General features: G+C 40.1%; 1 protein-coding gene across 3 annotated transcripts in view; it reads left to right on the forward strand.

Annotated features, from left to right (window-relative positions):
• The window catches only part of acot7 (acyl-CoA thioesterase 7), a 256312-nt gene that overhangs the window by 92184 nt on the left and 148041 nt on the right, over positions 1-16087 (forward strand). For 2 of the 3 annotated variants that reach the window (XM_063033476.1, XM_063033478.1), the window contains exons 5-7: positions 1873-1987; positions 5097-5111; positions 11173-11259. In XM_063033476.1, coding sequence (XP_062889546.1) covers positions 1873-1987; positions 5097-5111; positions 11173-11259 — 217 coding nt within the window. The remainder of the gene's footprint in view (positions 1-1872; positions 1988-5096; positions 5112-11172; positions 11260-16087) is intronic. The other variant, XM_063033477.1, reaches the window with a different exon arrangement.

Raw genomic sequence — 16087 nt, forward strand, 5'->3', positions numbered from 1 at the left:
ACAAGACTCACCGTTTAAAGTTTAAAGGTTGCCCATGTGAGGTGATCTTTTCTCTCTCAGAACGTTTTGGTCTTTGTCAGAGCACGCAATAGCACAGAAACAGACTCTTCGGTCCACTTGGTTCATGCTAATCCATCAGTCTGTCCAGTCCCATTGACCTGCACTGGGACCATAGCCCTTCATTTCCTCTCATTCGTGCACCTGTCCAAGTTCTCTTGCGTGTTGGAATTGACCCTGCATCCACCACTTGCACTGGCAGCTTGTTTCACCCTCTGAAATTTCATTTCATGTTCCCCTTAAACATTTCACCTTCATCCTTAACCCATGGCCTCTAGTTCTATCTTACCCAATCCCCGTGGAAAATGCCTTTTTACATTTACTCTATCTATACTGCTCATAATTGTGCACACCTCTATCAAATCTCCCCTCATTCTCTTATGTTCTATTACTTATTCAACCTTTCCCTATAATTCAGATCTTCAAGTCCTGGCAACGTCGTTGTCAATTTTCTCTGCACTCTTTCCATCTTATTAATATCCTTTCTGCAGGTAGGTGACCAGAACTGTGCACAATGTTCCAAATTGGGCCTCACCAACATCTTAATACAACTTCAACATAGCATCTCAACTCCTGTACTCAGTACTTTGATTTATGAAAGCCAATATGCCAGAAGCTCTCTTTACAACCCTATCTTCCTGTGGCATGACTTTTGAGGAATTATGGATCTATATTCCCAGATCCATCTGTTCTGCTGCACTTCTTAGTGCTCGACTGCTCACTGTGTAAGTCCTACTCTGATTTGTCCTTGCAAAGTGCAACACCTCACACTTGTCTAAAGTTCCATCTGCCATTATTTAGCCCTTTTTTCCAGCAGGCTTAGATGCTGCCCCAAGCTTTGATAGCCTTCCTGATTGCCACAGCGCCCCCTGTCTTGGTGTCATCTGCAAATTTGCTGATCCAGCTTACTACATTATCTTCAAGATCATTGTTGTAGACCCAGCACTGATCCCTGTAGCACACCACTAGTTACAGGCCTCCAGTCAGATAGGCAACCATCTATTCCCACAAAGCCAATGAGCCAATGTCTAATTCACTTTACTACATCATCTTGAGTGCCAAGTGATTGAACTTTCTTGACCAACCTCCTACATGGGACCTTGGCAAAGACCTTGATAAAATCATGTACACAATATCCACTGCTTTGCCTTTATCAACTTTCCTGGTCACTTCCTCGAGAAACTCTATAAGGTTGGTTAGACATGACCTGCCACACACAAAAGCCATGTTGACTATTCCTAATCAGTCTCTGTCTATCCAAATATTTATATGTCTGGCCCCTGTGAATACTTTCACTTCCTTGAAGGGCTGTTTATTTTACAAAGCAGTGATAGACTGTTCATCAAGGAGGAGGGAAAAGGTCACTGTGAGTAAATGAAAGTGTAGAGTTGAGGTTACTGTCAGAACACTGGGAACTTACTGAATAGCAGAGCAGACTTTAGAGGACACTAAGCTTACTGTTGCTATTAATTTGCATGTTTTTATAGTTGTACAGCCTACAGTTTGGGATTCCTTCCCTCAAACTCCACCATTTCTTTCTGCAACCTGAGAAATCGTTTCCTTAGCATTGATCAACTTGCATCTCACTCTGATGTGAATACTCGTGGGAGGCATCTTGAGGGTGAAGTTGTTCTTTAATTATAAATCATTATTGTTGATTGTCAGAATTATTATCCGAGGAGTTATTGGCGTACAACAATGGGTTTGATGTTCAAGAATGATAAAAAGAAATGCTTCATTGTAAAAGAAAGTTTACATTAACTAAACATTGAACTTTTTGTTCCTCCCAATTCCAACTCTTACCCCCCTCAAAAGTATTCAAGTCCAGAACAGCAAGAGGAAGGTCGAAAGCGGTATGAAGCTCAGAAATTGGACCGAATTGAAACCAGGCAAAGGAATGGTGATATAATTTTTCCTGCCATTAATGTGGGTAAGTTACACAATCAAGCTTATTTCTGTTTCTAAGTTGAAGCAGTTGTGAGAGAAATATTTCCTGTCCTTAATACCAGGCTAAGTTCCAGATTTTGAGATTTGTTACTGTTGACTTCAATGGAACCTCATCTTAGTATTAAAAATTAACATTTATACTCTATCATATTGTGGGTAGTCCTCAAAAGCAGCGTACTATTTAATTTCAGGGCTTCTTGTTTTTTCTCCTGCTTTTTGATTTAACCTCAGCACCCGTAACCTGCTCTCCTCCTGCAGTGAGGTGGCTGCAAATGATGCAGCCTGTCTCCTGCTGTGCTACATTCCCATTGTCCCTGACCACAGCAGTAAATTGCTGGCTTCCCTCCCACAAAACTCAAGCTTCTGCCTTCAAAAGCTTGGTGTTTTCATCTGCTGCTAATAGATCCACTGCCAGAGAGCACCTTTTCCCAGAGCAAATCCTGTTGATGCAGGATGAAATGGTTATATGTAACTACAGGGCATGCACTAATCTTTTATACCTTTGGAACCCCCTGGCCAACAGTTATACTTTTATATTGTATAGGAATATTCTGTGTCACAATGGCTAAAGAATTCCAAGTATACTGTCATAAATTTGTAAGCTTGCTTAAAAGTTCAATAAATAATTGCAATATGTGTGTTGTTGTCAGCCATTCACAATGTACACATTTTTTGAAATTAGTTTGAATATGATCTTGCTGGATAAAATTCTTGGAATTACCTTGTGCAACATAAAGCACCGAACCTTGTATTGCTCTGACCATGTTTTCAGTAAAGGGATTTTCTTTTTCTTTTTAAATTATGAACCAGAAATGTTGGAAATGTTTAGCTGGCCAGAACTGATGAGGAGTCGTCAGTCTGAAGCATTGTGTCTTCACAAATGCTACCTGTCCTGCTGAGTATTTGTGGCAATACCGTTTTTATTTTGCACTCTCAGCATCGGCAGCATCCTGCTTTTGGATTTTTAATTGGTTTAAAGAGGTCACGACCCCTATTAACATAAATAGCTGACGAGTTTGAGATACAATAAAGTATGGAGCATGCTGAATATGAAGAAGAAGAAGAGTACATTTTCCCAAGTTGCAAGCTTCTGCTTAGTCACTGATCTCTCCCAGGGTCCCAGCATTAACATTATGCTATGTATTATGCCACGTATGGAAGTGGTACTGCCCTTCCAACCTCTTCAATAGTGCCAACATCACTTCCTTGCACTTATAATAACAAACACGCCTGTATTTCCAAGAATATACATTTCTAGTTATTGTCCGCAGCATTTTGGATGGTTACTTTTGACAAGCAACCACATACTTATTGAGGCAACAACTGTGAAAATGCATTGTTTCCTTCATAAATCTTGTAAGTGAGTGTGTGATATATATATAATCCTGTTGTTTGCTCTCACAGTAATCCAATAAGTACTGATAAATAACTCAAAACATTTTTTAATATAAAATGTTCCATTTTAAAGCTGACTCTAATATTTGATTTTTTTTACAAAAGATAGGATAGTGTTGAAGTTTAAGACTATAGGGCCCATTCTCTGCATCTGCGCTGCCTGTGAGAGGTCTGTCCTTTGGGAAAGAGTATCTGGAGATCAGGAATCTGCTGGCCTTGATTTTCCTCCAGGCGTGGTTGCCAGGCAGTGCTTTCTGGCAGCAACATGAACTCAGAGAATTGGCCCTTGTGAATAAAAAAACAAGAACATAATTTTCTCCTCACTGCTAGCTAAAAAAAAAAGGAAGACCTGAATTATATTCCACCATCTTGCATGACTCAAGTCATGTTTTAGAGCTCAAAGTAGCACATTAGAGTGTCAGCCATGACTATTAATGTAGGTGATTGACATGGGCATTGTAGAGTGATAGAAGATAGCAATAAACTGCAGAGGGACTTAGATACAAATTAATGCAGATAAGTCTGCACTTACTGACTTGAAATAACCATAATGATTGTAATGATCATGGGGAAATGGCGTCACAGAGAAATCATGAATCTGCAAGTGATAGAATAAAGAATGTTCAAGCCGTTAAAGCACAGTCAAGCTGCTATCTAGAAAGGATATGGGATGTTAGGTTATTTAATTTAGTGTGGGTAAACATCAGTGAGTATTACTGTGCTGAACATTCCATAGGGTAATTCTACTGAATTTCATCTGCTGTTTTCGCAGAAGCCTTAACCCTGGTTAAATTTGTAGAGGTATTTTGTGTGAACATTTTAAACTTTTATCAGTACGCATGTTCTCCCACTTCATACATCTTTTTCCTTTCCCATGTGCAGTCCACTGCAGCATAATATAGCTCCCATGCAGTGAAACTTAGAATCACAGAGTACTTCGACCCATTTACTATGAGCCAAGCTATTATTCTACTTGTCCCACTGATCCATACCTATACCATAACCCTCCGTACCCCTCCCATCCATATACAGTACATATCCAAATTTCTCTCAAATGTTGAAATCAAACCTGCATCCAGCAGTTCGCTGCACACACACATCACTCTCTGAGTGAAGAATTTCCCCCTCAGGGTTCCCCTTAAATATTTCACCTTTCACCTTTAACTTATGACCTGTAGCTCTAGTGTCACCCCTCCTCTGTGGAAAAAGCCTGCTTGCATTTACCCTATCTATAACCCTCATAATTTTCTGCACCTCTATACAATCTCTAATTCTCCTGTGCTCCAGGGAATAATTACAGCCACAGTTTACAACTAAGTAGATTAACTGGAGTGGAGAACATCTCATGTTCTCAATATTTATTGCTTATTTATTTATTATTATTATTTTTTCTTTTGTATTTGCATAGTTGGTTGTCTTTTGCATATTGGCTGTGTGTCTGGTCTGTTGGGGGTGGCCTTTCATTGATTCTGTTGTGTTTCTTGGATGTACTGTGAATACCCACGGGAAAATGAATCACAGGGTTGTGTATAGTGACATATATGTACTTTGATAACAAATTTACTTTGAACTTTGAATTCGCAAAGTATGTTTAATTTCTCTCTAGTTAAAATTGAGCAACAGGATAGATCCAGTTTTCTTGAATTATATTAACGGTAGTTTACTTTTTTCCTGTTTATGATTACTTTCCCTGGCAGACCGACAGTCTAAAGGTAAGCTTTGTCTCATTGTACTATTGCTCTTTATTGTAAACTCCCTTAGAGAAGTACATAATAGCCTTTAAGATTCAAAGCTCTACAGCATGTTCTGTATGGGACATTACACTCAGTGGCCACTTCATTAGGTACATCTGTACCCCTGCTCGTTAATACAATCATGTGGCAACAACACAATGCATAAAAACATGCAGGCATGGTCAAGAGGTTCAGTTGTTGTTTAGACCAAATACAGAATCAGAAAAGGGAAGAAATGTGATCTAAGTGATTTTGACCATCGTGCCAGAAAGGGTGGTTTGGGTATCTCAGAAGCTGCTAATTTCCTGGAGTTTTCATGCACAACATTCTCTAGGATTTACAGGGAATGGTGCGAAAAACAACAACAAAAATGCAGTGAGTGGCAATTGTTTGGGCAAAAATGCCTTGTTAATGATAGAGGTCAGAGGAGAATGGCCAGGCTTGATCAAGCTGACAGGAAGGCAACAGTAACTCAGATAACCATGCATTAACAACGATGGTGTGCAGAAGAGCATCTCTGAATGCACAACACTTGGAGTCTTGACGTGAATGGAGCTGCCCACAGCAGCAGAAGATCCCGAACGTACACAGTGACTACTTTATTAGGTACAGGCGGTCCCTAATAAAGTGGACACTGAGTGTACATTAAATTATCTCAAAAAAGCGTAGGAATAGGTTCAGGGAATAGAATGCAAAATGTGTTATGATGTATTCATGTTAAAGGAGAAATAACTCCAGTATTATATTGCCCTCAAGTTACAGCAGTAATGAAAAAAAGCACAGAGCAATAAAATATAAATTTCTGGTTATCCATCCAATTGCGATTACACTGTTTCCTTTCCCATGCAGATGGAGAGAATTCCCATTAGAAAACCTAGAGAAGATCTAAAACCACATAAATATGACTGAAAGGGCTAGGCAGTCACAGTAACCACTTTAAGCAAAGCTTATAGAGTCTGGTCTGCAGTTGTGTCTTGGCATAACAAAGCTGTATGGCTGATGCTGATATATTGTATTAATATGTTATTCTTTAATGTCTGCTTACAAACAATCCAACATTTTCCAGCTACCCTTTGGAGTGATTGCCATTCTTTACTGTTAAGGCACAGTAGCGTAGTGGTTAGCAGAACACTTTACAGTACCAACGACTCAGAACTGTGACTGCGTGGGTTTCCTCCGGGCGCTCCGGTTTCCTGCCACAGTCCAAAGATGTACTGGTTGGTAGGTTAATTGGTCAGGGTAAATCGACCTGTCATTAGGCTTGAAGGTTGCTGGTTGGCATGGCTCGAAGGGCAGAAAGGCTTCATTCCCTGCTGTGTCTGTCTGTGTAAATAAATAAATGAACAAATAAATGAATGATGAATCAATCAATACTGTACTCTCATCTCAATTCATTATGGTTTTTAGATCACATTGCTGGATATTTTCTTTACCTGCCTCTACTCATTTTAGTTTTATCCCATATCTGACTGAACCTTTTTGCACTTACACTAACTCTCCATTGGCACATTGTTATTTTAACAGACATATGCCTGTTATGCCACTGCCGTTTAGGGAGGCAGTGAAGGTCCTCCGTTTCGGGCAGTGTTCAGGGCTTCCTTGGTTATCACTGCTGTCGGTAACACAAGCCCTGGGTAGAGGCTCAGGAATACCGTCACACTCAGGATTCTTCATTGCTGTTTCCGTAACAGTTTTATTTGACCAATCAGAGTTGTTAGCCCTGAGCTGAACCCTCGAACCCAGAGGACTGGTAGAACACTCTTAGTCTGGCCTCTACCCTTTGACCTGTTTGGCCTGGGTGACCCAACCAAGAGCTGAAGCATAAATTCCTGACTCCAGTCAGCATAGCTCTCTGGACGCCTCAAAACCCAGCAACAAGGTTGTGGTCCTCTTGGAGGATTTTTTATTTTAAACAAAACATTGATTTTTAAAAATTTATTTTAAAGATTCAGCACAATTACAGACCCTTCTGGCCCAACTAGCCTGTGCAGGCCAATTACACCAATTGATCAATTAGCCTGCTAACTTTGTATGTCTTTGGAACGTGGGAGGAAACTTGAACACCGGGGGAAACCCTCGAGGTCATGGGAAGAATGTACAAACTCCTTACAGACAGTGGTGGAATTGAGCCTGCGTCGCTGGTGCTGTAATACCGTTACACTAACCTCTGTGCTGCCGTGCTGCCCTCTGCACTCCTGTGCCACTGTTTCTATGATGGAGAGGTCGATTTTCACTGAAGTTTCTACACTGGGTCTCTGATTATTCATTCTATAGGATTTCACCCCCTTAGAATTTATTGCTTATTTACGGGACTGCTGACTGAAACTTGTTCTGCTGTTCATCTAAACCCACCAAGGAGAGGGGTGACATCTGCAATTTTCCAGGCGCCAACTTATGCATTTGTTCAGTTCTTTGTTTATATTTGGTCTGCAGAACTTTGTGACTGCATATGAGTGACTGATAAAGCCACCATGTTTGGCTATCCAGCAAGATTTATCACCGGACTTGGATTCTGGCTCTGGTAAATGTGACAGAGACTGAAAAGATCACCACAACCTTACAAGTATTTAATCTGAATGAGCTCAACAGTTGGCTGTTCTTGTGAGAATCCTTTGAGGTGACATTGCAACCTTTGAGACCTTGGTTGTAGGTGACTTCACTGTGGGTGATCTCAATTACAAGTAACAAATTATATTCTTTTGGGATGCTCAGAATTAATTTATCTCTTTCTGTCTTGGCTTTAAACCATCTGAATTATAATTGAATTTGGGATCCGGCTTAGGAATTTCAAACTACTGCAGTTGATTTCAGAGATCATTTAATATCACTTAAAATCTCTCCAGCTTTGACATAGGTTTAAATTTGATTTTCTTCTGAAGGAAATTGATAGTTAATGGCATTAAAAATTTAAACCTCAGTATGTCTTCACCCAGCTCTAAGGCAGGTATTGACTGACAGCAAGCAAAGAGGAAGAACAATGAAAATTAATGGAACAAAGTTGGAGGAATGTGTTCTCTTTTGGAGCTCATTTTTCTTGAGCTCTGTACATGAAGTGTATTTATTTTTTCTCAAAAATATTAGACAATTGTTTCTTCGACTTGCAAGGCAGATGTTGAGAAATGTTACAGAAACACGAGTAGGAGTGAAACCAGCAAGTAACTCATTGCTGTCACTCAGGACTCTGCAGAATTTTCATCCATTTAGTTTCAGTTGTATAAAATCAATTAATTTGAACCAAGATTGGGCATGTGGCAATCCATTTTAATAGGCCATTTCTTGATTGATGAACTTTAAAACAACTTGCTAACTGTAAAAAGTTCACGCTGTGTGAAGAGGTACTTGTATTTGGACCTGCATCTTGAGCATCACGGTAGCTTTGGGTGGCATAGTAGCACAGTGGCTAGCACAGTGCATTTATAGTAGCAGCCATAAGATCAGGGTTTGATTCTTGCTGCTGTCTATAAGGTGTTTGTTTGTTCTCCCTATGACCATGCGGGTTTACTCTGGGTGCTCCGGTTTCTTCCATATCCCAAAGATGTACAGTTAGGATTAGTGAGCTGTATGATTATGACTCTCCCTTCAGGTTATGAAAATACAGCCAGGTATATCTGATAAAATTAAGAATGAATGGGAAAGGGAACTTCAACTTCACTTACCTATAGAGAAATGGGAGAAAATTTTTCGATTAGTTAACTTTTCCTCTCTATGTGCTAAACATATGTTGATACAGTTTAAGGTGGTGCATTGGGCCCACATGTCTAATGATAAACTAGCTCGTTTTCACTCTCATATAAGTCCTGTCTGTGATAGATGGCATTCTGAGGCAGCTTCTTTGAATCATATGTTCTGGTCTTGCCCTCTTGGAAAAATTTTGGAAAGACATCTTTGATATTATTTCAACAATTTTGCATATTGATTTATAACCTTATCCTATTACCTCAATTTTTGGTTTACCAATGATGGAACATAGTTATTTAACCTCTTCAGCTCGTTGGATGATTTCATTTGTTACTTTAATGGCTAGAAGATCCATTTTATTGAATTGGAAAGAGATCAATCCCTCTACTACATTTCTGTGGTTTTCCCAAACTCTATCTTGTTTAAATTTAGAAAAAAATCAGAAGTGTCACTTTTGATCCTTTGGTTAAATTTGAAGAGACTTGGAGGCCATTTATTCAACACTTTCATATGATGTAGCTTGACCTTTTCAGAATCATCTTTATTAACCTAAAATATATGGACAGAGGAGCGGAGTTAACAACATTAATGATTGTATTCGATGTAGTATAATAGCCCAGCTTTGTTTAGTTTTGTTTAGTTCAGTTTTTGCTTCAGTTTAGTTTAGTTTCTTTATTATGGGTTTTTTTTCTTGATATTTTTTCTTTTTTTTATCATGTTTAATTATATTAAGAGTTTGGGAGGCCTAATATACTTGTATTATCTGTAGTTTTTACCTACATATGTCAATTATCAATAATGTAATCCCCATCTCTTTGTATCAGTATTGTTGCTATGTTTATGAATTTGAAAATTAATAAAAAGATTAAAAAAGGAAGTTTGGTGACACTTATGGACTACCCAGCGCAATCCTTGCTGATTCGATCTGATGCAAACAAACGACGCTTTTCACTGTGTGTTTTGATGTTTTAATGTACATGTGACAAATAAAGCTGATCTTTAGAATATGTGGCTCAGTTGCACAGCTAGTAGAGCGACTGTCTCACAGTGTCAGCAACCTGGGTTCAATCATGATCTCCAGTGCTGACTGTGCAGAGTTTGCATGTTCTTCATGTGACAGATCCTCCAGTTCCCTCCCAACATACTAATGATGTCTGGTTGCTCGTTACTTGACTGCTGAAAATTGCATCTTATTTGTAGTTGAGTAGTAGAATCATGGGAGTGAGAAGGTGTTGGTTGGAATGTGAAGAGAGCGGGTTACAAGGAAAATTAATGAAGGAATAGGAATATTCTGAGAGCCAGTATATATTTAGTGGGCTGAATAGCTGCCATCTGTGTTGTAGGGAAAGATGGAACTACTCTGTTACATAATTATACAGAGGTAAGTTTGGAAAGTTATGCCCATTGCTTAATGAACCAGTAAATTGAGAATAAATTTAAGGGAAGTTAGATGCATAAGCAAGTAATTAAAAGGAGTAACAATGATTTTGATAGCTATGTGGAGATATTCTCAATTTATAAACAGTTGATTTCTGAATATTTGGTCAGTGGTATTGATATTGGTTTCTTATTGTCACATGACCCAAGATATAGTGAAAAGCTTGTCTTGCATACTGTCAGACAGGTCAGATCATTACACAGGGCTTTGAGGTAGAATAAGGTAAAACAATAAGAATGCAGAATAAAGTGTAAAAGCTACCTAAAATGTGCAATGCAGGTAAGTGATAAAGTGCTAGATCATAATGAGGTGGATTGTGAGGGCAGGAGCTAGAAGTTTGTTGAAGAGTCTGATGACAATGGGATAGTTACTGTCGTTGAGCCTGGTGGTAGGTGCTTTTAGGCTTTTTTATTGTCTGCCCAACGGGAGAGGGGAGAAGAGGGAATGCTTATGGTGGGCTGGGTCTCTGGTTGTGCTGAATGTTTTACTGAGACTGTGAGAAGTATAGACAGAGTCCATAGAGAGGAAGCTGGTTCTCCCCTCGAAATGGCAATGATTTTTAAGGTATGTGTTCAATTTACACAGCTATTTTTCATCATATTGAACTTGTTGTGCATAAGAATACAACAACCAAAATTCCCAGAGTGCCTTTTGCCAAACCAATTCAATTTCTGAACTTTTACTTAAAGATTTGAATTTGTAAATCAAAGAATGAGTGTGAATGAAGATAGATTCTGTTTTTCATAGATTGCATTTGATTGACAAGTCATAAATCTGATATTATGAAAACGAGTCATTTGTGTTGAGTTATTTGGAAGCCACCTTTATTGACAAGTTTGTCTAGTTATGATCATACATTGGTGGGTGTAGTTCAGTATCAGTCACAATGACTTAATATGCTTCTTTTACTTTCTTGTATTACAGAGCCATATACAGTGGGCTACAGCCAATCTAGTCTAATTCATCTTGTGGGTCCATCAGACTGTGCATTGCACAATTTTGTGCAAGGAGGTAATGTAATACTCCATCTATTATTGTTGATTAGTATCCAGAGAAGGTTGACAGGAATGAAAGGGTTAATGTATGAGGAGCATTTAATGGCTCTGGACCTGTGCTCACTGAAGTTTAGAAGAATGAGGGGACAAGGATCTCATTCAAACCTATCGAATATTGAAAGGTCTAGACAGAATGGATGTGGAGAGGATTTTTCCTATAGTAGGAAGTCTTGGACCAGAGGGCACAACCTGAAAGTACAAGGACACCCCTTTCGAGTGGCCTCCGCAGCAGTCTGTGACAAAAAATTCCACTGATTGACCACCCTCTGGATAAAGAAATTCCCCTGTTGTGTTTGTGCACAACTACATATCAATTAAGTAAAAGCCCTCACGCGGGAGATGGCATTGACTGATGTATTCACATTGCAGAGAGAGGTGGGGGGGAGAGAACAACGCACATGCATAGGCAACAACGCATGTGCAGACAACAGATCAATATGTAGTGTTAAGGTGGGGGGGGGGGAGGTCATTGCTCTAAAAGAAATAGATCCATACATTACATGCTCCTCATCTCTGTTCTGAAGGGAGAGTCTAGGTCCAGAGGGCACAGCTGCAGAATAGAAGGACATCTCTTTAGAACAGAAATGAGGAGGAATTTCTTTAGCCAGAAGACGGTGAACCAGTGGAATTCGTTAACACAGCCGGCTGTGAAGGCCAAGTCGTGGGTATTCTTAAAGGTTGATAGGCACTTAATTAATAAGGGTGTCAAAGGTTTTGGGGGGAGGGCAGGAAAATGGGGTTGAGAGGGAAAATAAGTCAGCTGTCATGATGGAATAGGCTGAATGGCCTAACTCTGTTCCTGTGAGACCATAAGACTTTGATCTATATCCGTAAGATATAGGAACAGAATTACTAAATTTCTAATTCATTGGAACTTAGTCCAGCAGTACAACCAGCGACAAAGGTGCAGGGATATCAGTGTCTCTACTTTATGATAAAGTTATAATGTTTGTATAAAATGCTACGATATATGAATATTTATGTATTATGGTAATGAGTCTCAGTTGCTTTGAATACAGATTGCAGCATTTGGCAAGGTGGGCTAGCAGGTTGCGAGTTAGGCGCACTCATCCTGTCTGGAGAGTAGTGAATCTGTGGAATTCTTTACCACAGGAGACCAAGTCTTTATATTTAAGGCAGAGGCTGATAAATTCTTGATTGGTCAGGGCATGAAGGGAAATGGCGAGAAGGCGGGAGATTGGGACCGAGAGGAAAAATGGATCAGCCATGATGAATTGGTGGAGCAGACTCAATGGGCCAATTTGCCTAGTTCTGCTCCTATATCATATGGTCTTATGATCTATTGGTCTTACATTGAATTGTCTAATCTGGAGAACAAAATCTTGGGACATTTACCTTTTAACTAGAGCCGCGGCTTTTAGGTCCGGGGATACCAGTCGCTACACGGAATCCAGGCGTGAACTCCGGAAAGCCATTAAGGGCACCAAGAGGCAATATCGAGCCAAGTTGGAAGCCCAGGCTGACCAGAGGGATGTCAGTAGACTATGGCAGGGTCTAAATGAGATCACTGGACGCAAAGAAAAGGCTGGGAATATCAATAACTGTGGTGCTTCTCTTCCTGACGAACTTAACGTATTCTACGTAAGATTCGAACAGAAGAGGAGCGTCCCGCTCCCTCCGGATGAACCGGACCTGGTGGCATCAAGATTCATCGTCACCGAGGAGGACATTAGAAGGGCCTTCCTGAAGATAAATCCAAGGAAGGCAACGGGTCCAGATGGTGTCCCAGGACAGGTTCTCCGGGCCTGTGCAAGCGAGCTAGCTGGAGCATTTGCTGACATCTTCAACTGCTCCTTTCTTCAGTCTAAGATTCCCTCATGTTTTAAGACAACGATAATCCCAGTGCCGAAGAAGAGCAAGGTGGCATGCCTGAATGACTATCGACCTGTGGCTCTGACATCAATTGCTATGAAGTGCTTCGAGAGATTGATTATGGCACACATCAACCACAGCCTACTGGTTAACCTCGACACTTTGCAATCCGCCTACCAGAGCAACAGGTCAACAGCAGATGCCATCTCTCTGGCCCTACATTCCTCCTTAGAACACCTGGAGAATAAAGACGCGTATGTAAGGCTCCTTTTCATTGACTACAGCTCTGCCTTTAATACCATCATTCCAAATAAACTGATTCCTAAGCTCCGGAACCTGGGCCTTAGCACTCAGATCTGCAGCTGGATCTTCAACTTCCTCACAGACAGGACCCAGGCTGTAAAAATAGGGGACGAGCTCTCCTCTACAATCACTCTGAGCACCGGTGCCCCTCAAGGCTGTGTACTCAGCCCCCTGCTGTATTCACTGTACACCCATGATTGTGTAGCCAAGTTTCCACTGAACTCAATATATAGTTTGCTGATGATACAACAATTGTAGGCTGTATCTCGGGTCATGAGTTTGAGTACAGAGAGAAAATTAAGAACCTGGTGGCATGGTGCGAAGACAATAACCTATCCCTCAACGTCAGCAAGACGAAGGAATTGGTTGTTGACTTCAGAAGGAGTAGTGGACCGCACAACTCAATTTACGTCGGTGGTGTGCAAGTGGAACAGGTCAAAAGCTTTAAGTTCCTCGGGGTCAATATCACAAATGACCTGACTTGGTCCAACCAAGCAGAGTTCACTGCCAAGAAGGCCCACCAGCGCCTTTACTTCCTGAGAAAACGAAAGAAATTTGGCCTGTCCCCTAAAACCCTCACTAATTTTTATAGATGCACCGTAGAAAGCATTCTTCTAGGGTGCATCACAACCTGGTATGGAAGTTGTCCTGTCCAAGACCGAAAGAAGCTGCAAAAGATCATGAACATGGCGCAGCACATCACACAAACCAATCTTCCGTCCTTGGACTCACTTTACACTGCACACTGTCAGAGCAGTGCTGCCAGGATAATCAGGGACATGACCCACCCAGCCAACACACTTTTCGTCCCTCTTCCCTCTGGGAGAAGGCTCAGGAGCTTGAAGACTCATACGGCCTGATTTGGGAGCAGCTTCTTTCCATCTGTGATAAGACTGCTGAACGGATCCTGACCCGGATCTGGACTGTACCTTCCAAATATCCGGACCTGCCTTTCGGTTTTTTTGCACTACCTTACTTCCCATTTTTCTATTTTCTATTTATGATTTATAATTTAAATTTTTATATTTACTAATTTTTACTGTTTTTAATATTTAATATTTGTAATCCAGGGAACGGGAAGCGCAGAATCAAATATCGCTGTGATGATTGTACGTTCTAGTACCAATTGTTGGGCAACAATAAAGTATAAAGTATAACTCAGAGAAGTTTCCCCCTTGTAAAAGTGGACTAAACCAAGATGATTTAGATATAGTTATAGACATAAGTATACGGATGCAGCAACTTTGAGTCATTCTCATTTGTGTTTTTGGACAGTAAGGATAAGCTACGATGAAAAGAATCAAACTCTCCCATAATTATGTGAGGTTTCATAAGCTATATATTGAGATCTGTAAGTAATGTTATCATTCATGAACACCCAGCAGAAAGATGATACAAGAAAACTTCATTATAAATTTTGCACATTGCTTTATATGTTTGTGGGCAAGATGACAAAATGTGCTTCACTGAAATGACTACTAATAGATGTATCATGAAGACAGAGCAACAAGTTATTTCCACATATAGTGACAACATAAGTCTCTGCTCTTCTCAGGGAATTAGTTCCCACAGCTTAGTGTAGACTTGTATTTTCCCCTTTATGGAAACATAGAAAAATCAGGCCTATTAATTTCCAAGGGTCTATTGGACAGTATCATGAGCTGCTGATCTCTCTGTTGAATTGCTTCTTTGGGTACTTGTCATCACCGCTGACAGAACTAGGTTGCTGACGCATGTTGATTAAATCAATGGGTGCATAATAACCAAGGAATAATTTGGAATAACTCAGTATTGTATAAAAATTGCTTTATCTATTATATTAGATGCAGAACATGATCTTCAGTGATTGTAGTGTTTGTGGCTAAAAGACAGCAATAAATTCAAAACACATAGAAAAAGATCTTTAAAAGTTATGAACTCTTTACTGAAGGTAATATCTATTTTCTAAAGGGAAGTGTTAGCCTCATGAGAATTATAACCAATATAAAAATGCCATCAATTTGATAATGGCAAGGAGACCTTTATTGTGGAGCTTCAATGTCCCTAAAGAGATATTGACCAGGAATGGTGCTGTGCAATCTATTAAAAAAGGGCTAATGAGGTCCCAAAGGCTCTCTGACAGGTCTGACATTGTGTTGTTCCAATAGAATAGCCCTGGAACACGAGGTAATATTTCAAGGCATTAATCAACTGCAGTGGTCAAACATAGTGAGAGGCTTGGCTTGAGGGATCCTTTGTAAGGAGCAAAATTGACAGTTAAGTGTACATCTAAATTGTCAAGGGTAACATTTTCTTTGAGTATAAAATACATCTATAGCCTTCCTCTTTAAATTAGAAGCACTTCTCTCCTTACTTTATTGATGCTTCTATAAACTTGAATTTCAAAGCTTAGGCACAAGAGATTCTGCAGAAGGGCCTCAGGCTGAAACAAAGATTATATACTCCTCTCCGTAGATGCTGCCTGACTTACTGAGATCCTCCAGCCTTTCACATGTGTTGCTGAATCTCAGTGGTGTTATCCTCAATGAACACAAGCGATTCTGCAGATGCTGGAAGTGCAGAGCAATACACACACAAAATGCTGGATGTACTCGGCAGATCAGGCAGCATCTGTGGAAAGGAATAAAGAGTTGACGTTTTGGGCCAAG

Source organism: Mobula hypostoma, chromosome 25 (genome assembly GCF_963921235.1).
Source record: "Mobula hypostoma chromosome 25, sMobHyp1.1, whole genome shotgun sequence".
Lineage (NCBI taxonomy): Eukaryota > Metazoa > Chordata > Chondrichthyes > Myliobatiformes > Myliobatidae > Mobula > Mobula hypostoma.